At 41.8% G+C, this 26,846-nt stretch overlaps 1 protein-coding gene across 2 annotated transcripts; it reads left to right on the top strand.

Annotated features, from left to right (window-relative positions):
• Positions 1-1,833: 1,833 nt before the first annotated feature.
• LOC137197820 (inactive phospholipase C-like protein 2) lies at positions 1,834-26,815 on the top strand. 2 transcript variants are annotated; one of them, XM_067611269.1, is made up of 12 exons: positions 1,834-2,726; positions 11,691-11,792; positions 11,986-12,135; positions 12,319-12,479; positions 13,664-14,132; positions 14,237-15,448; positions 15,901-16,150; positions 16,295-16,581; positions 17,588-17,791; positions 19,869-19,944; positions 25,259-25,368; positions 25,560-26,815. In XM_067611269.1, exons 1-12 carry the CDS (start codon positions 2,481-2,483, stop codon positions 25,719-25,721), a joined length of 3,429 nt encoding a protein of 1,142 aa, XP_067467370.1. In that variant the 5' UTR covers positions 1,834-2,480; the 3' UTR covers positions 25,722-26,815. The 2 variants fall into 2 exon arrangements, with proteins under 2 accessions (XP_067467370.1, XP_067467371.1); XM_067611270.1 differs by lacking the exons at positions 11,691-11,792; positions 11,986-12,135; positions 12,319-12,479 and having other exon boundaries at positions 2,595-2,726.
• The last annotated feature ends 31 nt before the right edge of the window (positions 26,816-26,846 follow it).

The following is a 26,846-nucleotide window of genomic DNA, read 5'->3' as shown; positions in this document are numbered from 1 at the left end:
ATTTTGTTTGGCATTTACCCTTGAGAGAGACATTTTGGCATTTATCACTGAGCAATGCATCACAATTATTTGCGCCTGAATCCTCGAGCAAAACCCATGACCTTGATTTCTATTAAATTTTAGAAAGGTAGTTGATGGTAAATCCACACGTAATGTATATAAAGGACTGTCTCAAGAGTGCACATTAAGAATGAAATTGCAAATGCAAATGTATCCTAAATTTCACATTTAGTCAAAAGGCAGAAAAGGACGACACAAACATGACCTTTGTTGGATGAAACATTTTCAAAGTATCATCACATTCATGCACAAATACATCCAGACTGCAGGTTTGCATATTTTTTAAAATACACAGGGTCACAGGAAACTGCAGAAACTATTCTCAGCAGCCAAAATGTCTCATGTTCATTTTCTTCTTAATCCAACATGATAAGAAAAAAATGTTCGGTTGGCAAGTTTGAAAAAATCTTGACTGGTGTTTATCTTTCTATTTAGTAGTAACAGAGTTAATTTATTTGATAATATTCTTGTTATTTATTAACTAATATAAACGTTAATTAATACAGTTTTCATTCACAACACATTAATGCTGTACTGAAAACACCTCACTGGCTCCCGGTAGAGTGTAGAATTGATTTCAAAGTGTCACAGCTTGTTTACAACGCCCTAAATGGTATGGCTCCTAAATAGATTTCCAACCTGCTCACTGGCTGTAGACCAATCAAGTCCCTCCGATCATCAAGTATGTGTCTCCTGAATGTATCTAGAATTAAATTTAAATCAGGTGAAGGTGCATTTAATCTAGAACAAACTGCCTGATGACCCGAGATCTGCTGCAACTATATCTTCTTTTAAAACATTGCTTTTCTCTCAGGCTTTTGGTAGTTAGTGTGTGTGTGTTTGTGTGTATTGTATGGGTGGCTGAAAGGTTTTTAGATTTTATTTATGTGTAGTATGTGTTTTCTAACTCATTTGTTTAGTGTTTTCTTGAGCTTACCTGTGTATGAAATGTGCTATACAAATAAAATTGGCTTGACTATTCACCACATCTGCAATTATAAATGTTTTAAGTCACTAATAAAGTGGTTTAATAATTAAGTCTGCAGTTATAAATGTTAACAAGTCATTAAGATTAAAAAAAACTGTAATGTCCCGGAGGGGCAATATGCTTTACACACAGTAGTCCAACAAAAATACATACAATACATCATACACAACACAGCACAAGATCCATATTGCCTACACATGAATCATGGAAAAAAGAAAGAGAGATGTAATGACATCTGGAGTTATAGTCTGTTTAAAAAACCAAGGGGATGGAACAAAGGACAATCTGTATCTATTAGTGCTACCTTTGGGGAGACTAAACCTCCGCCCTGATGGAAACAGCTGGAAGTCAACATGTAAAGGATGTTGAGGGTCCAAAACAATAGTCTGTGCCTTTGAGATGACCCTCACTTCTTACAGGTGCTGAAGGTCATTAGGGGTAACACCAGTAATCTTACTGCACAGCTTGACAATTTTTTCCCCAGTTTATTCCTGTTTTTTTAAGACTAAGCCTGCCAAACCAGCAAAAAGAAAGAATAATAAAAGAAGAAAAAAAAACACTTTGTCCAAATTAAGTTATTAATATTAGTTGTAATTGTCACAGTTATTCTTAGTGATATCTGATCTAGAAATCACTTATTAAGCATTAATGAAGCCATTATTACTACTTCTTTTGAAAGGATGCTTTTTTGACAGCAGTGGGGAAGAAAACACACACACACACACACACACACACACACACAATGTGGGTGTGCACTTCGTTCTTGAGGGGATGGAAAAGCAAAACCACCCACCAATCTTAGAACAGGCTGGTGGCAGATGATGACTTTATAAGCCTGCTGCTGCTGCTGCGCTCAGAAACCCAGTGACTCTGGATGGAGGCTGGGAGCGAGGAGGAGAGAGGGGAGACAGCAGGAGCTGGTCCACATGTAAAAATCATTATGGTTCGGAGGCATGGTGTGATGAGGATTTAGATGTAGCTAGACGGCGACAGAGCGGACAGGCTTTGTCTTCAGCATCTAAATTTCCTGAACGCAAGCGCACATCCAGCTGTCGCGTAGATGTGATGCGTATTGGCAGTGGAGGTCTGGAAGGTGTGTCGGCTCATGCTGTCGCTCAGCTGTCTCTCGCCCTGCTATTATCCCCCCCCCCCCCCCTCTCTTTCTCTCTGTGTGTGTATAGTGTGTGTGTGTGTGTGTGTGTGTGTGTGTGTGTGTGTGTGTGTGTGTGGAGGAGGAAGACGCTACGAGAGAGAGAGCGAGAGAGAGAGAGAGAGAAGTTTCCTGTGCTCCGGCGCACGGTCGCAGATCGTTCACCTCACACGATGGCACGTCTGTATCCGCGTGTAGCTTTCTTGCACTGGGGGCCCTGCTGCTGTCAAGATAATTAAAAAAAAAAACAACAAAAAAAACAAAAACAAAAAAAGTGTCACCATGGCTGAATTTGGAGAGAACAAGACCACTGTCGGTCCACCGGTTGCTGGTTGGAAAGCTGCGTCGGGAGGAGCCGAAATGAGCCTGGAGACGCACCGAGGAGAGCCGGTGTCAAACGGCAACTGCAGCGCGTCAGACACCGCGAAGAAGGTCCAAAGCGAATCCAGCTGCGAGTCCCCGACGTGGGAGAGCGCGGGTTCAAATTCAGCCACCAAATCAATCCCTCGACGCAGCAGTCTGATCAAGGTAGGCCATCATCTCTCTCAGTAAAGAGGAGAGATTTTAAAATAAGAAAATGCATGCAAACTGCTACAAGTCCAGAATAGACCACAGAAAAGCATTTGTAACGACTCCTTATGAGATAAAATATGACAAAATATGATGTGATTATTTAAAAACCACATAGAAAAACTATATGCCTCTACAGGAATGTTATGTTGATGCCATGGAGAATACAAATGATATAAAATACCTTAAAGTCAATATAAAACCAGCACTCAGTCATACATATACAGTGAATTTTATCAACTCACACATCTGAGCCCCAACACTTCTGGAGATAATATATCTGCAGCATCCTGTAAATAAACTGCTAATATACTGTGACTGTACTTCCTCCCAGCTTCCTCTCCATCTGTGTGAATAGCAGAATAACCAGTTACCTCATCTCACCTCAGTGCTGTTGAGGAAATTCAGAGGATAAAGCATTTGCAGCATTCTGCTCTTCAAGACGAGGCCAGGCCATATCACATTTAAAATGACATTAAGTCTAAATGCTGCCTATAAACATTTAGACCCCTTGTCTAATGGGCACACAGGGCTTCAAATCAGACTTATAATTTTAAAAATGACACTGGATTTCAGAGATTTTTCCATATATGGGGGCAAAGGTTTTGCTCCAGTCACAAGGCTACAGCAGGCGATGTCACTTATTAGCACTCCTTCGGCTAGACGAGAGGAGGAGGAGGAACTAATAAGTGAAACCACCTGCTGTAGACTTTGATTAGAATGAGAAATTGAATTCTCTCCGCCCTCTGTGGCACACAGTTGAATACCCCTGTCCAATTAATCTCACTGCCTTCACTGCTCTGGCTCACACAAGTTTATTTCTATACAGCCCTTGACAAAGATATCTCGCTTATTCACAGTTTCTGTTGGTTTTGGACCCAAACAGCATTTAGAGCAGTATAATATCTAATCAATAACTCTCATCTCCTGATTTTGTCCTTATCTGGTTTTTGGCCTTTAGGCATGTGGGAGGTCTTGTATTGATCTCTAGTTGCTGCTTGTCTTCAGAGCTGCTGCCTGCAAAGACATGATTATTTGAACATGGCACAGGCTTCATCTTTTCATCTGTGTCTGATTGGCTCCAACCCAGCAAGACAGGAAACCGGCCAGTTGGCCAATTTCCTCGAACAGTTCATGTTGCAATATTGCTATTAAGTCATGAGCAGGTGGTGATGACACTTCACACAAACGTTTCTCACCTCCCTCCCCGCACACAGGCCTGCTCTTGTCTCTCTTCTGTTAGTTTCCACGGTGCTGCCATAGCCTGACACAGATGATTTAAAAACACTCTGTTTGCCTCAGTGAAAGTCTAAAGCTTCACGCTGGTTCAGAAATGGCGTTAAATAACTCCTGGCAATTTCCACTGCCATGTTTGATGTGTGGCGCTTAATGGCTTCAGGACATCACCCCGCCCTGGTTATTGTCTGTACTTTAAAGAGTGGAAAGGCAGAACAGCATGAGAATATATGCAGCACACTACATGTGCATGCCGCCTATATGTCACTGGTGATGTGATGATGAAATGTTTGACTATTATATGTTTCGTGAGCACATTTAATGCAGAGAGCGTTCAGCGATCAATAAACCGACTAGCACAGTCCGCATACGTTTGCGGCTTCACCACAAACGTGCTTGTGTTTGGAATCATAAACTCCCGAGGCTTTGTAGCTCAGTCGAAGAATCAAAGAGTTATGAATCCACCTGTCAACACAGCAGTGTGTTTTGATGTTTGCTAAACTACTCCTGTGCTTAAAGTCAGGATTCCACACAAAGGAGTTGGGGTGGTTATGTAGGCAGATAAACAGGAAACATGACATTCCAGACTGGTTTTAACAGGAGTCAGGGGATATATGTCTAGTGTGTGTCTGTGTGTGTGTGTGTGTGTGTGTGTTCTCCTGTTTGCATCTGCTGAGGTAATGAGACTAACCTTAATTGTATTTCATCAGTATGTACTTCATGCTGTCCGGCCATCCTCTCCTTTACTCTGTCTCGCTTGTGTGTGCGTGAAGGAGATGCAGAATCAGGTGCCCACTCAAGTCTGTTTCCAGTTCATCTGGATATAGATAACCATCAGGTACTCTCCTTCTTTCCCTCTCAGTTTCAAATACATAAACACAATCACACACATAAACATGTACAGACCTGCCTACCGGTAAAACACAACCTGGCACAAGAAATCTACTTTTCAGTTCCTTCAATAATGGCACAAACTATAAGAGGTTGGCATGTTAATGTGTGTATGTGTGTGAGAGAGTGTGCACACAGCTGTCTTGGGAAAACCACATATCTCCAAAATCTCTGCTTTTTATTAACCATGAAAAACAGGGCAGAGAATCTGATATAATCCAGTGGGCAGCATCACCAGAGGCGTTAGCACACAGCTGGGGAGAGTAGTTGTTTGAGTCAGAGTAGCCCTGAGCATCTCCTGCAGTTCAAATCAACATCTTTAGCCTGCTTTAAACCATTTCAGACTGCATAAGTGTGGCCACGCACGGGGTGCCAGCGGATAAACCCTCTCGTCGATTGTGATGGAGCCACAGAAAATACTGCTACTCTGAGCTACTGTGGTGATTCACTTGCTCCACATATATGTTCTACATTCATAATATACATCCAGCCACGCATGTGCAGGGCTGTAGTGAGGAGCATGTGCAAAAAAAAAAACACAAACACATGAATGCACAAGTACTGACACTGGAAAACAGACATATCTCGAAAGCATTTCAAGATTGATAATGTGTGCGTGCATGCACATGTAAACAGGCGTGAGCACTTACAGTAGAATGGCGCTCTGAGTTTGTGTCGGTTAGCAAGGCTCACTAAGTCACCACTGAGGCGTGTGGAAACCCCGCTCGGCACTTTGATCGCTGTATTGATGCTTGCAGTTGAGGCCTGACTCAAGGCTCCGTTGCCTTTTTTTCTTTTGGTTTTAGTGGTACTGCTATCTTCGGTAAATGCATGTGTGACGTTTGTCAGCTGAAATCGTGGTTAGCTCTCTGACAAGATGACCTTTTCAAGCCAACCTTTTACTTGTTTCATTTTGTGTGTGTGTGTGTGTGAGCGTGTCTTTGTGTTTGTGTGTGTGCGCACATGGGACTTCAAAGGTTTGAAGCGTAAAAGAGCATCTGCTGCTCTACTTGCCACAAGGGCAGGGGTTTATAGTCAGTGAGCAGTTGAGTTACTGTGAATACTCACCACATTTCCCCTCGAACATTATTCTCATACACTGAGCTGTAGACAGAATGACTTGACCACATACTGCTCTCTGTGCCCTATTTAACCCAAATGTCCTGTCTTATGTAGCAGTCATGCACCTGTGCACACCCAACCCAACAACCACACAGAGACACAGTGTGTGTTCATGACACACTTTCTCATTAGAGAGTGATAATGCATGAAGAAGTGTCCTGATTAGGGCTGCAATTAATGATCATTTCCTGGATTTTTTCAATGAATCAATTAATCGTTTAGTCTGTTAAATGTCAGAGAATGCTGAAAAGGCCCATTCAAATTTCCCTGAGTCCAAAGTGACATCATTCAGTAGCATTTTTTGTTTGACCAACAGTCCATAATGATGATGTTATAAAGTTTTTATGTCATTTACAGTAATAAAGAACTAAAATACTCACATTTAAGAAGCTGGAACCCACAAATGTCTATAGTTTTTTCTTAATTTATCAAAATTGTCTGCAGTTAATTTTCAACTCACGCATCTATTGATCGAGTAATAATTTCAGTGCCAGTTCTGATGTAAAAAAATGATGGACGACGGAGGTAAAGAGCAGCATTACATGGAGCAGAATGATGTCTTCTCCACTGAGTTCATTATTTTGTATATGTGGACATGATGTACCAAAGGATAAAAGGAGGGCTGCATGTAACCTTTCATCCAATTTTTAGGTTTGTAGCCAGATTAACCTAGTTTTGTTGTCAACCATCATAAACTATTGGTCATAAAAGACCAAATAAGGCTGCAGCAGCAAAACCTTTCAGTATGTTGACTTTTACAAAGGGGCGTTTTATTGCTAATTGCATAGACTATTTTTGACTGGAAATGTGACCTCATATACGGTTTAAATGGACACCTGCCTGCCAGTCAGAATTAAGATTGGTAGATTGGCATGTGCTGGTGGCTGCTGGCACCCTGATGTGAGTGCTTAATGTAATAGCTCTCAAAGAGAAATAAACACATATTGTTGTGAAGATTTTTATTTTTATTTTCTCAATATCATCTACATGAACTGTTGCTGAAATCTTGAAGGTGCCTTTGCTAACTCTATTTTTGAAAGCCTCTTTTGCACATTTCATATATCATCTCACAATTCCCTGTAAATCACCCCTTAACCCTCCAGTGATGCTGAGCTCCAGGGTGAGAGGCACTGGATTTAAGTATACCATTAATCATCCATCATCTGCTGTCAAACACACAAGGCCACAGGCAAGAGAGTTCAGCCTCCCTACCAGTTTTCAATCCCATATTCACTATTTTCTCTCACCCAGCAATCATCTCTCTTTCTCTGATTTTCTATCTGTCTTAATTAGCAGATGAAAGACGACGCCCACCAGTGACCCACATCTTCATTGTGCTGACTTGGAGGTGCCGTAATTAGTGATACAGTACAGGCTTGTTGCATCTAGACACATACGCTCTCATGCATCATACCATGCATGCATGTAAGCTGGCTAATGACGGCTCAAGGCCATGCTGGTTCCTACAGGCAAATACCAAGTGCAGAGGTTCTGTAAACGTCCACATACAGACAGTAATCTGTAATAGAGCTTCATTATTTATTTCTCTCCATTCTCCCTTTATTGTTTTGTTATCTCTCTTAAGATTTTTTTGATCTATTTCCTCTTTTCAAGTTTTTTTTCTTCGATGTTTCTCTGTCATCTTGTGTGTCCTTCTCTGATAACTGCATTGGATCAGTTCTGCCACACATCTCCCCCAAATTTATCCCTCTGTCAATATAGTTGTCTGTACATCTGTCTAGATGTCCTATCAGGAATCAAACTAATCTCATAGTAATGCCAGTATTAAAAATGTATTCATTGAGATTAAAATATCCCCTTTATTTTCCAACTGAGGTTTAGTTTAATTATTTGAACTCAAATTAAAGCTGCTATGATCAATACTTCTACGTTAATGATGGATCAAATAACTAAGTGTAATGTGAATGGGGTCCAAATTTCACCTCACTCTGAAGTTTCTCTCAGCTGTTCTAGCTCAATTGCTGGAACCAGCTGGGGAAAAGGATGCTTTGAGTAAAAATGTACTGATAAACTCGGTGTGCTCTACCTGCCCAGCAACAAACAGGAGACAAAGTTAGCAACTAGCTGGTGAACATATTGGAGCATTTAGCAGCTAAAGAGACAGATATTTGTTTGCTAAGAAGGTTGCTGTATCAACTTTAAAGATGATTGATAATATGTCAGTGTTGTGTTTACAGCTTGACAAAAGAAGAGTTAATGTAGATTTTAGATCTGTAAAATACTGCTGAAGTTATAGTGGGAGTTATTATTTTCAAAAATAATATTGAAAGTGTTGTATTAACAGTATGTATACAAAGAAAATATGTGTCTCTAAATTGCTACAATTTGAATTAAACGGGTGAATGGGTTTCATGTTCACTAGACTTCCTCTGCTCACACGTGTACAGTAGCAAATACTACTGTATATCAATAGAATCAATGAGGTGTTCACAGAACAGCAGCAAATGAATTTTTTACTTTTTCTTTCTCTCTTTCTTTCTTTACCCTCCGTTGTCACTTCACTCGACTCTCACTAGAACTACAGGAAGTTCTCTGTGATGAGCTGACGGGCTGCTTCCTGTTTTGAAGCACAGCGGCGGTTTTGGAGAGCTATCTCACTCTCTGTGAGAAAACATAAGAGGACCTTTTGTGACAGAGTCATACAGCACGTTTTGACTTAGATAAAAAAAAAAAATAGCAATTAGAATTTTATCAGTGAATAGAGGTCGAACTCATTTTGTTTTGCTATGCATGTGTGTGCTTATGTGTAGCTACTCTAATGTGTACAGACAGTAATTCTTGCTTTTTTGCATAGAAAAAAAGAGTAGATTTACCTTTGTATTTTATTCAGGTGTTTGTGAGTATTTGTGCCCTCTAGTTTTATCTTGTCAGGTTAATTTATTCAGTCTACAGTGACGTCAGCGTTGTTTGGCTGTTTGAACTCTGTCTCCTCCTTTATCAGTAATTTATGTTGTAGCCTAACAGGGGTGAATGTGCAGCCTCCACACATGAGCTAATTGATTCCCAACTGTTGAAAGGGTCACATGGAGAATCCTGTTGTTCCCTCTGCTTCAAACACATCTCGTGACAGGCGCAGACTATATGAGGTTTATTAGCTTTTGACAGAAGGTATCCGTTGCTTCAATATGATTTCTGTCTACTGCCCGTCTATTAATCAAGGATGATGTGTCTGCTACTGGTCACACAGTGCATGTGTGAAGACCATTTTATTTATGTGAAGTTGCCTGACGTGTGCACAGCAATTGGTGCTGATACAGCCACAGAGGGACCATTACTGCTAATGTCACACACAGAGGAAGAGATATAGATTGAGGCCAACATTAATCTCCTGTACCTGTCAGTGCACTGCATGAAAGGAAAGGAAAGGAAAGGAAAATAAAGGAAAGGAAAGGAAACTGTATGCTTCTGTGTAAAGGTGCATATTTGCGAGTTGACTCTGCGCCACATTCTGGGATTCTGAGTTTAAAAAAAAAACATTTCAAATTCAGTGTTTGCTTCAAAATAAATCACTCATGAGCGAAAGAGGAGAGAGGAGCCTGATGTGTTTTTCATTTTCATTTTTGTCCTGCTGTTGAGCAGAGTTGCATCTGAGTCTTCTTTTTTGAGGTAGAGTCAAATTTAGAGGTGTTGCTGAAGCATGCCAGAGGGGGCAGGTTTATAATGAGAACACAAAAGCAATTAGCTCAATTACAAGTTACTGTTGTAAATTAATTGCTTATGCTTTTTCTTCCTACAGTTTTAATGGTAGGATTGGAAGGGGGAGCCTGAGCCTTAGTATTACAGTATTATCTCTCTCTCACCCCATGTCCACACCCCTTTTTACTGCCTCTATCATACCCCAAGGCATCAGGGGTATTTTTAGAGCGCCCCCTCCCTCCCTCACCACGGAAGCTCATAAAAACTTGTCGCCATTGGAAACACTTCTCCATCATTAATGATACAACTCTGTGAGAATTTGTGATAGTTAGGCGCCCTCCCCCACCCTCTGAGGGAAACCTTTACATCCTCTGTGAAGTATGCTTCAACTCTTTTACATGTTCATTCATATTCTGTAGATGAAACAGGTCTTTTTTCCCCCTTTCTCTCTCTCCTCTCTTGCTGCCTTTTGTATCTCCCAGATTTCTTTCATATGAAGGGTTTCCTCCTCTCCTCTCTCATAAAAGATCCAAGTGCTCTGCATATGAACTCTTATTTGAATAAAATCAGAGTTATGCTGATAAGTAGAGATTAATCAGCCACTGATCAGTATTCACAGATGTTCACTATAGATATGAAAATGTCAGTCAGCTCACTGGTGTTTGATTGGACGTCTTAAATATTCCAGAACAATTTTGAGTATCAAAACATGACAGTGAGCTTTCTGTATTTGTTAGCCACAGAGCAATAGGCTGCCGGATTTGATCTTCCACTGATAAAAATATGTGTGCTAAAAATAATCAACAACTATTTTGTTGATTACTTTCTTTCATTCCAGTCATTTTTAGCTATGAGCAGCATGGCTTTACAGGGATGGTAATGTTGTTCTGTTGCTTGGTCGGTCAGACGGAAATATCTCAACAACTATTGGATGGAATGTCATGAAATTTTGTTAAAACATTCATGGTCCACAGAGGATGAATCTTACTGACTTTGGTGATCTCCTTACTTTTCCTCTACTTCCACCTCCAGAAGGATATTTCACTGTTTAACTTTTCACTTGAACTGTGAAATATTTCAGCATCTACTGGAAGGAAAGCATTGCTGTTCTGAAGTACAGCCTCAGAGCTGCTAGTGTTGCTGACTCTTGTTCAAAGAGATGTGTCAAACATGAGAGGATTTTCAGCTTGTCTTTGACATATGTAATTTTAGACCTTTTAGATCTTAAAGTTTGGACTTTTGGTTGGACAAAACTGGCAGTTTGAAGATTTTTTTTTTTTGGCAGTTAGATTTTAATACCTTTTTTGTGATATGTATATCTACAGTATGTAAGTGAGACAGTATGTAGACTACGTGGGTGTTTGCATCTTCAATCACAAGGGATTGAATCAACTACAATTACATTATCCTGCCATAGATTAGCTTCAATGAAGTCTTTGATTTGATTTTATCGGGACTCTAATATATCCGTAATTCAATAAAGTCGCCCACTTATATGCTCTTATCTGTTTGCATAAGGTTCTCTGTTGGGGTGACATCTGATTGGTCAATATATCAGATGGATGAGCTGTGATGGTGAGCTCAGATAAACTGATTGGGCCCGCCAGTGTCTATGTGGCCGGGCAGAATTAGAATGCTGCAGCCTGCTGCCTCTGTCTAGTCAGGTATGATTAATGGTGTAATGGTGAAGGGCAAGGGCAAGCAAAGGCTTTTAGCCTGGTATCAGGAAAAACAATAACAGATTGGGAGGAGGAGGCTCTATGTGGTAGACTAATAATCTATGTTTATGTATGGTTATATAAGCTGATATGCCTTTTAATCCTTTGAGATCCATTCTAGACAGGAAAAATGTTTGTCATGCCCAAGCAAAGAATACTCCGCAGAAAGATCATTGTCTGCCTGTCTTTCTGTCTGTCCCTTTCATGCTCTTATTGCATCCCGCCCCAACTCCCCCCCCCCCCACCCCCTCTTTATCTGTATTGTCCTTTCATCCTTCCTTCCCTCCCTCCTCATCAGGATGGGTCACGTGCTGGTCGGGAAAGGAAGAAGACGGTGTCCTTCAGCAGCAGCCTGTCAGAGAAGAAGATCAGCAGTGCTGCTGACTGTATCCACTCCATGGTGGGTCAGCTACTGTGTGACATAAAGTATAGACTTTACATACCAGTACATTAAATATTTAATGCGCAATGAATGCATTAAGGGTTTATGGTAGATCACAGGCTTTTGAGCCTGTCAAACACTCAATAGAGGTTGCTCTGAAGTGAAGTCTGAAAGTCAGTGGGTGACAACTTCATCCATATTTTGCTTCCAGGTTGAGGGGATTGAGCTGAAGAAGGTGCGGCCCAACTCACGTGTATACCAGCGCTACTACCTTCTAGATGCAGGCCTCCAGGCTCTGTGCTGGGAGCCATCCAAGAAGGAGTCAGACAAAGCCAGGATCTCTCTTGCCTCCATACGAGAGGTCAGTGTCCAGAGAAAAGGCTTTCTAAATCATTGCTCCCTGGCTATTGCTTCTATAAATGACCTCATTGATTCTTTTACACTACGGCGATTTACAAGCCCGAACTATATGGAAGACAGCGGTTGACTTGTTTTTATTGTGTGTGACGTTAGTTTGTGCAACTCTTGTGGCCTCAAATTTTAGGTACGGACCGGTCGAAACACAGAAACTTTCCGCACCAGTGGAGTTTATGAGCAGATTTCAGAGGACTGTGCATTCTCCATCATCTATGGAGAGATGTATGAGAGCTTGGACCTGGTGGCCAACTCAGCAGAAGTGGCTATTATTTGGGTGACAGGCCTAAGGTATGACACAGCAAAAAACCGGGAGCAGTTTTATACTGTGCACTTGTAGATTTTAATCTTTACCACAAAGAACACAATTTTTTGAGTTAAGAACCTTTTAAGAACTTTCTTACATAACATTTTATCTTGCAGTAGTGTCTACTGAGGATAGTACAATTGAGTCAGATTGCTATCTGGTTTTCAGGTATTTTCCTCTCTGTTAAATAAAGCATGTAATAAGAAAGACTTTAATAAGAAATCATTTCCCAATAAATTAAAATACAGTCATTATTAAATCAACCTCACTGTCAGTCAAAACTTTAGTAATATCTATTAAATAGCCACACTTAGCAAAAATTAGCTTAATGTTAACTGTAGAGCTGCAGTGATTAGTCAATTAATCGATTAGTTAACAACTATTAAATTAAATACGAACTATTTTGATAATCGATTAATCATTTTGAGTCATTTTTTAAGAAAAAAGTCCAAATTCTCTAATTCCAGCCTCTCAAATGTGAATATTTTCTGGTTTCTTTAGTCTTCTATGACAGTAAATTGAATATCTTTGGGTTGTGGACTGTTGAATGGGACAAAACAAAACATTTGAGGAAGTCATCTTGGGCTTAGGTAAACCGTGATCGACATTTTTCACCATTTTCTGACATTTTATAGACCAAACAACTAATTGATTAATTGAGAAAATAATTGACATATTAATCAATAATGAAAATAATCGTTAGTTGCAGCCCTAGTTAGTCTGCAAAACACTGAAAAGAGGTCTGAGGAACTGGGCTCCAAAGGTGGGAAAAATTACAGCATGCTTGTGTAGGTGTACCAAAGGTAGGTACATCACAAACATTGTGATGTAGCGATGCGCACACATAGTGTTTAGTCTGGTAAACTAATTTAGCTAATTTAGGTAGTCCTAAACAGTCCAACATGATGTCTTGTGTCTTAGGCTTTGCTTTCTTACCTGTGTTGGATGTATTGTAAATTTATGTTGAAGAGTGTGAACTTTTCTATTTTTTATTGTCCTGTGTCACTATTGTCACTGCCTGTGATAAAGGGCCTGGCTTTAAACTGATACTACTGCAGTTATTGTACTTTATGTGAGTGTCAGTGAAATGCCTGAGATAAAAATGGAAATGTTTGTGATGCAGTGTGTGTGTATCAACCATGGTCATTCTTCTCCTATCTGCCTTCAGGTATCTGATGCAGTATGGGAAACATGCCCTGGACATGCTCGCCAGCAGTCAGGACAGCCTTCGTCTTGGGTGGTTGGAGCAGTTATTCTGCTCCGTCGCTGATTCGGACAAACATGAAGATGTTGAGGAAGGGGTTTGTCTGCAGTCAGCTGTCAAGTTGATACAGAGTGTGAACCCTGGAGTGAGCAGTGGCAAAGTGGAGCACAGGTTTAAAGAGCTTCAAAGAGTTAGGGAGAGGATGTGTGGGCTTTCCCTAGATAATGGATCGGGAGTTAACGATCACAGCGAAAACAAAAGGCAGACAGGAAGAAATGAGAGAGTCACCAAGCAGGAGTTCATTGAGGTCTTCCATGACTTTTGCACACGTCCAGAGATTTACTTTCTGTTGGTGCAATTCTCTAGCAACAAGGAGTTCTTGGACACCAAAGACCTGATGAGGTTCCTCGAGGCTGAACAGGGCATGGCTCAAGTGGGTAACACAAATTAATCACACACACAAATAACAGAAAACAAGTCAGCATTCCTGTTGTGTGTCATTACACCCCTGTCCACTTTCTCCTTCATCTCCTCCAGGTGAGTGAGGAGACCAGCCTGAAACTCATACAGTCCCATGAGCCATCGGAGGAGGGCCGGCAGCAGGGATACCTGTCGTTGGACGGCTTCACCAGTTACCTCACTTCAGCAGAGTGCCGCCTCTTTGACAGGGAGCATGACACCGTGTGCCAGGACATGTCCCAGCCTTTGTCTCACTACTACATCAACTCCTCCCACAACACCTACCTCATTGAGGACCAATTTCGAGGTCCCTCTGACATTTCTGGTTACATCCGCGCCCTCAAGATGGGCTGTCGATGTGTGGAGGTGGACGTTTGGGACGGCCCTGATGAGGAGCCAGTGGTGTGCATTGGACACACCCTTTCCCCACCGCTTGCCCTGCGTTCTGTATTGGAAGCAATTGGAAAGTTTGCATTTGTGGCATCAGAGTATCCGTTAATTGTGTGTATTGAGAACCACTGTTCACTTCGACAGCAGAAAGTGATGATGCAGCATCTCGCGAGGATACTTGGGGAGAAGCTATACACAGACCCTGCAGACGAAGAGGAGTCATATCTTCCGTCGCCACACGCCTTAAGGCATCGGATCTTGTTGAAGGGGAAGAAGTCAGGGCCAGGTTTGGAAGGGGAGGACGGGGAGGTAAGTGAGGAGGATGAAGGGGCTGAGATGTGTCAACGGATGAATGCAGCTAACAGTGGAGGAGGAAGCGAGAAGGACACAGTGCAGAAAAGCGCCTCTTTCACAGCCGTCCCTCAGTGTAATCCTATTCATCTCCCTCCGAAACGGTTCCAACTCTTGAAAGAGCTGTCAGACCTGGTAACTCTTTGTCGCTCAATCCGCTTCATTGACTTTCCAACATCATCCAAAAGCCAAAAAGCTTGGGAATTGTGTTCCTTTCATGAGTCCCTGGCTGTGCGTCTCGCTGGTGAGAGCCCCCGCAACTTTGTCAACCATAACAAGCACTTCCTGTCACGAGTGTACCCCAACCCCATGCGCGTTGACTCAAGCAACATGAACCCTCAGGACCTGTGGAAGTGTGGTTGCCAGATTGTGTCTATGAATTTTCAGACAGCAGGACTGATGATGGACCTTAACACAGCCTGGTTCCGGCAGAATGGAAACTGCGGTTATGTTCTGCGGCCCGCCATCATGCGACAGGAGGTTTCTTATTTCAGTGCCGACACCAGAGACACAGTGCCCGGTGTGGCTCCACAGCTGCTCCATGTGAAGGTGTAGTGAAATACCGAATATAACTTGGCAAATGTGTCCCCCTGCAGTGGACGCAATCCTCTTTTATTATGATACTAATAATTCAAGTTTATTACAACCTCGGTCTTATTTGTGTAGTCTTTCCTTTTTCTTCACACATCTGGGAACTTGGAGACATTGCTAAAAAGGTGTCTAACAGGGCAAGGAACACAAGCAGTCAGATGATCATACAGATTTAAAACTAACCCCCAGGTTGGCTTGTTTACAGCTTGTCTGATCATATGAAATCTTCTTTTGTACCCAGTTGGAGGTGATTACAGTGTTATCATCAAAACCTAAGGCCAAAACTACAAAAATAAGACTTGTTGTAATAAAGACTTGTTGTAATAAACGCAATTATCCTTTAAAATCATGATTATGTTCTGAAAGCTAACAACGCATGAATAACAGCACATATGCTGATCCTCTTTCAGGTGATTAGCGGCCAGAACCTGCCCAAGCCGAGGGGTTCTGGGGCCAAAGGGGATGTGGTGGACCCATATGTGTATGTGGAGATCCATGGCATCCCAGCTGACTGCACAGAGCGCCGTACCAGGACGGTCACCCAGAATGGGGACAACCCCATCTTTGATGAGAGCTTTGAGTTCCAGATCAACCTGCCGGAGCTCGCCATGGTTCGCTTTGTGGTACTGGATGATGACTTCATAGGGGATGAGTTTATAGGTTGGTGTCACAGTCAAGGGTCAGATTGTAAAATAAATGGGATGATTTTGTAGTGTACAGGAGTTGATTAGTCTGTACATTTTCTTTTACTGCAAAAGTTTTAATTTTCCTTTGAAGTGAAATCTGATCCTCCTACCACCACAGGTCAGTATGCCATCCCTCTGGAGTGTCTTCAGCCTGGCTACCGACATGTACCGCTCCAGTCTCTGACCGGGGAAGACCTTCCCCACGCTAAGCTGTTTGTCCATGTGGCCCTCACCAATCGGAGAGGAGGGGGAAAGCCTCACAAAAGAGGTCTGTCTGTGCGGAAGGCCCGGAAGGGGCGGGATTATACAGCTCTGAGGGACTTGGGGGTCCGGGCTGTGGATGAAGTTTTCAAGATGGCTGCCCCTTTGCTGAGAGAAGCCACTGATCTGAAGGAAAACATGCAGGTGAGGAAGAGCAGAGTAGGCTGGAGTTTTGCATTAATATTCAGCTGGTCCGTACAATGACACAGCATTGTTTAAAGGTACTATATACCTTTAATTTAATATCTGCTCCAAACAAAGGCACAATAATGTACATTAACACAATTTGAACAATACATCATGATTATTGTAGTGCTGAAACAATTAAATAAAGTGATAATCACTGACAGAAAATTAATCAATCAACTTAAAGATTCACTTTGTCCAGCCATCTGCCCCACTGTCCATCATATACAATGAAACCTCTATGTTCACCCTCTTCATACATAATCAGACACTATGAAATCAAGAATATGAAAAAAAGAATACAAGAAAGCCACTAACAACAATATCACCATTAGTGAGCGTTACATTCCCCTTCTCATTTTATAATAATTGCTTTGTAGTATTTGTGAATGGGAAGTAACAGGAAAATCTCATTGTTGTCAATAATTACCAATAAATGGTATTATTCATCTCCGCTGTGACATTGTTAATAGCAGAACTAACTTTAATGATCCAGGCAGCAATTGGGTCTGAGGCTGCTTGTGTCACTCTGGGCAATAAAACAGTTATTATATATTCAGTCAGTGTGGTGAGACTGTTGGCATCCGCAAATCTTGATTTCTTCCATTTCAACCCAAACAACATCACAACTACAGGAGAGAAATACAGAAGAGCAAATAGTTGACGGAAAAGATAAATTGCTCTGTTGTGGGAGTAGCTTTTCATTACCTATCTGTGTGTGTGTGTGTGTGTCTGTGTGTGTGTATGTGTGTGAGGGAGCAAGAGAGAGTGAAAGCATATCAAGTGGTAGACAGAGTGTGGAAGAGATTTCACAGATTTTATGTCTATTTTATTTAGATATGCATCTCTGTACTGTTTTCCATTGGGGCAGGGAAATAAGAAAGAGAAAGATGGGAAAAGACTTGTGCACATGTTTAAATCTGCAGATTTAATTTGTCAATTGTCTCTTCTTTTTTACCAACAGAACTCAGTAGCAGTGTTCAGGGAGCTGTGTGGGGTGTCAGCTGTGGCTAACCTTATGCAGTGCGTACTAGCTCTGGGCTCCAGAGTGGCAGGACCAGACGGGACACCTCTACTACTGTTTGACCTGCGGGACCACTACCCCACCCTGGAACCCCAGGGGCCCCTGCCGGACGTCCTTCGCCGTGTTGTCTCCACCTATGAAATGGTGAGAAAGGAAAAGAGCCAACAGTTAATATGCTTATTGTTTTTCACCAGATAGAGAAATATACAAGCTCACATCTATGAAATACATTAAACGGAAGGAAAGAGCAAACAAAAGCAACAAAGATCACAAACCACCCCCCCCCCATCTCCTGTCTGCTCGACCTAACAATGAAACCCTCCTCCCAGACAAAGCCTAAAGCTTCCTTTTGCGCCAATATTTTCTGCAACACAAAGTGACCTCTCATTGTTATGTAGCAGACAACATCCCCATTTATTCTGGCTGTAACAAGGCTCGTAAACACATCAGTGATGTCCTCACCTTGGCCTTAAGCCACTATATCTTTCCACCCAAATAAAGGGTGGACATTCATCGACCAAGGAGAAAGTTATTTAACGGGCTTAATTTATGTAATGTTGTCTAAAAATAAACCCAGCCGTCGGGAAAAACTCCCCCATGGAAATAAACAGAAAGAGAGAAAAGGAGGGTAGAGGGGTCAATTGGTCTGTTAGTGAACTCATCAGCTAGCCAGTAAGACAGTATGAATCCGTTTGTTTCAGTAGGTTTAGGTTCTTTGGCTTTTGTCATAACTGCAAGGGTGCAATTTCAGTCTCCCTCTTTCATATCTTCTCTCTTCATATCTTACCTTAACATATTTCTTTTTGGTCTCCGTCTTACAGCCTCCTCTTCATCCCTTCTTTCCCTCATTCATCTGCTCCCCCCTCCTTCCCGCCTCCTCCTCTTTTTCCCTCTGGACCCGGTTGGACTGTGGCTTACCAACATAAGTGGTTTACATACAGCTGTGGCTCGATGGAGTGGTATTCTGTCTCGCTATGTTAAGATGTTTCTGTGGGAAACAACGTTACAACAACTTGTTTTTGCCATCCGCCTGGCTGCTGCAATACTTTGAAAACTGATATTTGCTCAAAGTGCACTTATTCGTGTTTCATATTAGATATTCCCCAGGAGTCTCTTGGGTAGGATGATAGACAGTCGGTATGAATTGCCAATTTAATGATACTGTCCAGAGATTGCATGCACATTGTGAGTGAGGGAGACATTCAGGATTTGCAGCCAGAAACAGGCTGCAGAGGAGATAAATGAACCTGTTTCTATTCTTATTAAGTTATGATTAAGGTTTTGGTGTATAAACTGTGACACTTTAATTTAACTAGTTTGTCACTGCTACAGTATGCAACTAGAAGCTGCACTGACCTGTGATAGTGTATTTGTGCATTAGTGTGTGAAACAGGAATGTGCACGCCTCTGTGTGTGTGTGTGTTTAGCCACTTCCGTTTCCAGCCAAGCGGATCAAAGTTGAAAAAGCTCGCCCTGGTGCTGAATACCATTAGCATAGATATGAATGTCATTTGGCTAAATGGATTCCACACCTCAATCCTGAAGCCTGGAGGGAGAAGCAAACAACAGGGACAGGGAACAGGGATGAGTGTGTGTGTGTGTGTGTCTTGTTGAATTGGATCTGGTCAAAGTAGTGTACTGTTGTTAATCTGTTGTTTGTCGAACAGCATTTTTTTTTTCACAGAGGGGTCATGTCCCAGCAGGGTTTTGCAAGAGGAGGTGCAGAATTAATCAGGCAGAAGCTACTCATGTCATATTGTGTGTGTGTGTGTGTATGTGTGCATGTGTGTACATGTGCCGTATGTGTGTTTTGTGTGGCCATTACGTTAAAGGAGCTGTCACATTATTCTCTCTGGGTGCCTCCACATGCATATATGTCTGTAAATGTATGTGACTCTTGTGCAGTTTGTGGTTAATTTATGTCGACAGTGTGAACTACAATTGGCTATTACCATAATTTTAATAACCGCCAACATACATTATGCAAAACATCACAGTAGTGTTTTATTATAAATCTGCAATTTTCATCAACCTGTTCCTGATCTTTAATTTGTAGTTTTTACAGTGTTGTTACAGCAGACAATAAAAGACTATATGTGTGCTTAACGTGTGATTTTCACACAAGAACAACGTGGTAAAATGAGTCAGGAGTTTATGGTGTACCACATTTGTATGTGTGAAAGCGTGTGTGTCATACTAATGCTTGTTTCCTTGTCTGCAGATGGTCCAGGCGAGCAGAGCAGTGATCGAGCTCTCCGATGGAATCTACGACAGGATCCTGCACATACAGACAACGGGTGTGTAGGCGTGTGTGTGTGTGTGTGTGTGTGTAATGAGTAGAAACCAGGCAATGCCCGTTTTGCTAGTCCACTCGTGACAACTCCCACACAGCTACTCAACAGCACTGTTTTCAACGGCTGCTTTTGTTATGAACTCTCCTCTCCTCTCCTCTCCTCTCCTCTCCTCTCTTCTTTTCTCTTCTCTTCTCTTCTCTTCTCTTCTCTTCTCTTCTCTTCTCTTCTCTTCTCTTCTCTTCTCTTCTCTTCTCTTCTCTTCTCTTCTCCTCTCCTCTCCTCTCCTCTCCTCTCCTCTCCTCTCCTCTCCTCTCCTCTTCTCTCCTCTCCTCTTCTCTCCTGTCCTCTCCTCACCAGTTTTACATAAGGTTAGATTAGTCTCTTTAGCCTCCCAGTTCATTTGTATGTTTTGGATGGATGGGATTTAAATTGGCACAGGTCCTGTTGTCAATCACCCTTAAGTCTGTTGAGCGAAGGGCATCATATCTGACCTGCTGATATAATTTCTGTGATCCTTGGCAGAGGTTTGTTTACTTCAGCTGGGCCCCTTGAGTCTTCTGACATTAGTCAGCCAGACTTTCGTCATCAGGTCACTAAACAGACACAAATACACACACACACACACACACACATATTACCCACATCTCCTTTCTCAACCCGACGCAGTCTTCAACTGTCACCCAGGAGACACTATGACTGACATTTAGAGGTGTGAACTGGTGGATTGGTGAAAAACATAAACATATTTACACTGTTTATATGCCTCTCTAGGTGCTGGATTTTATAACTGTACAGTTACAGACGTCCAAAAGTAGAAACAAATTTGACAAAAGTACACAAACTCATTACCTCTTCATAACCACCCTTGAGTAAGAAGTGTGAACAGAAAAGAGGAAATGAAGAAGTGACGATGAACTTAAGGTGAGATGATATTTTAAGAGAAAGATGAGACTTCAATTGGGGCCACTGTGAAGAGAGAGCAAATGTTTTATGGAGATGAATGTTGTTTACAAATTTGCCGACCGCTCTGCTCTGCTCCCAGACAAGTCATCCCATCCTACACTGAACTTTATTTTAGGTTTTCTGGGGCCGCAGCTCCACTCGCTGATCAAATAATCTGTGACATATTCATCGGTTTTTGCAGCTAAGACTGCAGCGAAGGCCAGCTGAGCTACTGTGTTAGTCTTTAATTTCACGTGTGATCACATGTAGTATTGTTAGTAAACAGAAGTAAGATTTAAAAGTGTGATAGTTAAGCTCTGTGTTCTGTGTTGTCGGACTGGTGCCAGTTTGTTCATCTGATAAAGAGCTGCTGCAGAGCCTGCGGCCCGATCTCATGAACAAAGCTCTTCCTGTGTGTACAGAGTAAAGATGGCGATCAGATGATCCCAGGGCAGAGGTCCACCTCTCTGTCTCGGAGGGAGGGGGGAGGGGGGGGGTTGGGCAGCGAGAAGGCATAAACAGGTCAGCTATGGGACGACTGGTGGCAGAGATGGGTGTCTGGAAGTTACATCAGAGCAGAGAGATGAAACAGAGGGGGCGAGGGAAGCCATGGGAAGATGAATGTCATGGATTGATAACTAGAGGCAATGCTGAGAGGAAGACGAGAACGCCAAGGGAGAGGAAAAAGTGATTCAGTATCAGGATGTGTGTTAAATAAAGGATTGGTTCACACAACTTATAAAAACACATATTTTCTCACTCCAGTATATAACCATGCAGATTGTTTTGATTTTATTTGGCCTGGTTTAGAGATATCTGTCACAGTGAGGTCTGTGGTTTATCCAGAGTAATACGGACACCTTATATGGAAAAAGATGTTGCTGTTCAATTTTTTAGTGCACAAATAAAATTCAATTCATCTCATCTCGAAGACAGATATCTTAGAACCTGTGCAAATTAAATCAATGCATGGCTTGACAACACTAAAAGTAGGTGGTGGAGCCTGGCAGATACTGATATCAATATTTAGGAGTTTAAAAAATCTGATGACAATATACCAGGCAATAAAAGGGGACATAACATGCTTTTTGTGTTTTACTGTTATTTATATACTTTTATTATGTCGGATGTTAAACATGGTCGAAGTGCATTCAGGTGAACTTCAGGTGAATATATGTAAAAATGTTCCAGGCTTCAACCTGCTCCGAACGCTTTGTTTGCAATGTTACTTCTACTTCCTCCTACTGATGACATCAGATTGTTCACACATACCCACAAATAGCTGCTATGGTTGTTCCTTGGGTTGTTCGCGTTCTACATTCACGTATTTCAGATCAGATTTAGACTTTAACATGTACAGATGTATTTGAGAATTTTCATTTCAAGTAAAGAACGAGAAAAAGAAGTGAAATCCTACTACTGTTTGGTTATGTATCCTCCAGAGCTGGCGGAAGTCTGCAGAGGGATAGCCTCCTAAAGCTAACCAATCAGAACAGAGACAGGAGCTAAAATGGCCTGTTTCAGTCAGAGGCTGAACTGAGTGATTGCATAAAGGGCCAGTATAAGATAAATAAGGAGTTTTTTGAATTGTAGAACTGTAGAAAAGCCTAACCAGGGACAGGGGTCGCAAATTAGCCTTGGCTAGAAATCCTGTATGCAATACATCTGTTTCATGTTATTTTAACCTGTTACAATGTTTTGTGCATCGTCCCTGACAAATAAACTAATAAATAAATAAAATTTTAAAAAGTAAATCGTGCAAAGGTACCAGTAGAGCCCAGAATATAAAAATAGATCTGGAAATGTGCATTATAAGTCCCCTAAAAAAAAATATGATAATAACATATCAAGGAATCTGATTTTCTGAAGATGGGCACATGACAAACATTTTAATAAAACTGGCTATTAAAAAACTGTGTCAGAGATATGTGCTAAAGGACACATTTTATAATGGAAAAACAAACTTCCCTCTGGTCTCAGATGATCAAACTATGTAATGGCAATGCTGTTTCTAAAGTCCCCCAAACAGACGGATGACAAAGAAAAGAAAGTGACCTGAATAATGAGTGCAGAAACATTAATGAATGCAGATGCTTTTATACAGGGCACAATGGTTCACTCCATGTCCAGACAAGGAGTAGCTATGCCAAGAAGCACTGATATAGACTCAACTGTTTTTATTTTTTCTATAATTTGGGTGAACCTGCCCTTTAAGAACATCATGTTGAGCACCGTTTCCTTCTCTAGGGTTCCGGCCTTTGTGGTGGCGAGACAATGTTTCACATCTGGATGTATAGAGTAGTTTTAACACTCCATCAGATGCTCCCAGTCTGGATGTTCCTTACAACTTCAGACTGGAAGTTGGATCTGTCAGATTTCCCTTTTCCTATCTCAACGCCTCACAGTTCAGATAGAGGACAGGAAGTTGAGGTGATGCACTTCCAGCTATGTCCTGTTTCGCTGGAACCGTGGGTTATTTTGGCCTCTTGATCACAACCCTGTTTCTGTGTGTGTTTGTCTATTTATGCACACTGTCCCAGCATTGGCTTGAAAATGACGTTCCAGCCATTGGCTTCGCTTGGTTTAACAGAGAAATGGACGCACGCGCACACACACACACACACACACACACACATACACACACTACACTGGCACGTAGGCTTCGAGTTGCCTAGCAACCGCGCAGTAAAGGTTATTATTCAGGCAACTTCTGTAGGTGTGTGTGAATGTGGAGCAGTGACAACGTATGTGTGTGCAGGTGTGTGTCCATGCTTGCAGACTTTTGGTGGCAGAGATGGATTATGTGTGAAGAATTGTTAAATTTTCCTCGTATCCGATCTGTTTACTCTTTTGTGTGTGCGTGTGTGTGTGTGTGTGTGGTCCACAACTTGGCATTTTTAGTGTCTGGGCTCTCGTTGATAGCTCACAGTGATTTGTGCCCCATGTTAACCCACTTCCGGGTTTCCATGGCAACAGTGGGACAGTGGCCCGGGGCGGCCAGAGGAAGCCAGACACACAACACAACTCATTGCACACACTCTAACTAGCTGGCGGCCTGACTTCTATGACGCTGTCTCTCTTTCTTTCTTTCTTTATCTTTTTTCATCCATCTCTCAGATTTTCCACTTTGCATCATTCCTTTGCAATTTTCCTTGCTCATACTTTGTTTCTTCCTCTCTCTCTCTCTCTCTCTCTCTCTCTCTCTCTCTCTCTCCCTCTCTGTGAAATCTGCTGCTTACAGCTAAAATGGCAAAGTGAGAAGACCACACAGGTTTTGGAGGACTGGCCCACTCGTTAAATCACCTATTAAAACTGACCATTTAATGGTACTGATTTCGCTTCTCTTGATATTCAAGGGTACGTCTTCCCCAAGTGTCCCCTTGTGTAAGGTTTGTAAAGATCCAGTCAGGACACCTGGAAATAGTTTTAATAACTTTATATAAAGTAGTAGGTAGTCTACCCAGTGGTTCCTAACCTAAGGATCAGACCACCTCCAAAGGGTCACAAGATAAATCTGATGAGGTAGGAAAGAGGGAAAACAAAGTTCTGTTTGGACTGTTGGAGCTTTGCATTTTTTTTCTGAAATATCGGACGATTTTACTTCTTTTGGCCTCACAGAGGTTTTTAAATGAAACCAAAACATTGGAGATGAAATCACTCTTTGCTGGAACTGCTCATAGACATCTGAAATGTAGCAAAGGTGAAGTAGACACTTTTTTGTAAGGGATCAGATGCCAAAAAGGTTGGAAACCATGTGTTTCATCTGTATCTTATAAGGTTGTCATATTTTTTACTTAAAATGTAATGGCGTAAAAAGAACAGTATTTATCTCTAAAATGTGGAAATGTAAAGTAACAGAAAATGGAAGTACTCAAGAAAAGTTCCTCAAAATTGTACTTGAGAAAATGTACCCACCACTGGGTAAGCCCATATGAAGATAGAAGATAGGACAGGATGACCCGTAGTCTGCAGACGCTGGTGGTGGTAGATTAAAGCCAGCAGGTGGATGATGGAAACTCTCAGCTGAATCTCCTGATAATGGTGTGATGGGCAGGGCGAGGTTGTTGCTACAATAGTAGGTATGAAAGACAGAATGACAGGTCTGTAATGATATTAAAAGAGCAACATCCTAGGACTGATTCGCTTGAGGAATTTAGGCAGAAAGATCATTGGACATCATTGAATGTCATGTATATCATATCATGTACCAAATTTCATGGCAATCCATCCAGATGTTCAGATATTTACTTTTTATCACAAAAAATTCATCACGTTCTACTCTAAACGCACCTTCACAGCTTTGATCTTTGAATTGTTTTTCATGAAGTACAAAGAACTGTCCTCTAATCCGCTGTGGCTGTGTTTTTGGCTCTAGCCATGGAGTTTCATGAGAAGCTACAGAGCCTGGCGGCGAAGGAGGGGCTGAAAGGTCGCAAGGTCAGCCGAGCGCTGGAGAGTTTCAGCTGGAACATCACCATCCTTAAGGTCAGCGACACACACTCTCATACACTCTCAAAAACTAAAACAGCCTTAGGGGTGGACCATTAGACCGTGTTTTGGCCTCCAGCTAGTTGCTCATCCCTTTGCTCTTTTTCCAACCTCCCCCCCCACCCTCTATCTGTGACCCCTTAACTGCCTCCTGATTTCCCCTTCCTCTTCACTTTCCTCACATCCAGGGCCAGGCTGACTTGCTGAAACATGCCAAGGCTGAAGTCCAGGAGAACATGAAGCAGGTCCATGATGCTGCTCTGACTGGAAACCTCAGCAAAGAGGGTTTAGGAGTGAGAAGAGTGCGCTCCCAGTCACGACGAGGCCAGGACGACAAACCCACGGCATAGCAAGCGAATGAGAGAGGACGTGACCAAATTGCCATTGTAGCTGCTGTGACGAACTTTCCTCGTGTTATTGAATATTTCCAACATCCTATAGCAAGTCCCCTGTTTCTAAAGAAGAAGTACAGAAGAGTTAATGAATGTAAACGTCTTCAAAATGCAGCCAAACGCAGAAGTAGCTGCTGAGAGGAGGCGGAAATTAAAAGATTCTGGGAAGATGAATGTAGGTAGATGTGAAGCCAAGGTTCAGTTGTTCGTACTGTATTAAACTGTAAATACACCAAATGTCTACTAACCTCTTCTTACAGTATGTGCAATGTCTTTGAGGTCGAGGTGTGTCTTGTCATTTTTCGAGCATTGTCTGGGATGACTCAAAGTTTAACCAACAGATGTTCAAAATCTTGATTTCTTTGATAAACTGCCACGTCCACACGATAGCAGCTTGTGCTTAACAAAGCTCTATGATCTAGCGACATCAAGTAAGGATTCAAATTAAAATCAGGCTGCAGTGCCGGTGCATTACAAGAGACACATTCTCTCGATTATTTTCATTGGAAAAGCTAATGTTTATGGATGTTTTAGATGTTTTTCTTATCGTCATGACCCAGTGCAGCCCCCCCTTACTTCATGTTTGTCTTCAGCTTCTTTCCATTAATTATTTGTATCCTGGTTTTCTCCTCTTGATCCAGTAACCTTGAGGTCCTTCATCATGCCACAACATCTCTCATTATTATTGTCTCACGTACAGTATTCTATATTTTTGTATCTTCCTGAGGCCCTTGTGCTTAACTGAACCACAATTACCCGCTGTAATGCTGAACTCCAGAACTGTAAATGTCTGCCTGTAGGGAACAAAATGCTGTTATGTTGACAGTGCAGTTACTTTGTGTGCAAAACACTGTACAGTATTTTAATATGTAATTCTATCCTTTTGCTGTTAAAAGAATATTTTACATAAGTTATTTATCTTGAGTGGAAACATTCCAGACACATGTACTGGCGCAGTAGATGAGGCTCTACCCGTCCAGCTCTGTAAGAAGAGTTCATGATTACCTTCCTTATAAATCAGGATGGAAATAAACTAGTTTTTAAATGAGTGACATTCATGTGTGTGTGTGTGTGTTTTAACTG

The sequence above is a fragment of the Thunnus thynnus genome, chromosome 15 (assembly GCF_963924715.1).
Source record: "Thunnus thynnus chromosome 15, fThuThy2.1, whole genome shotgun sequence".
NCBI lineage: Eukaryota > Metazoa > Chordata > Actinopteri > Scombriformes > Scombridae > Thunnus > Thunnus thynnus.
Note: the sequence above shows the minus strand (reverse complement) of the source record. Positions and strands in the feature narration are given on the sequence as shown.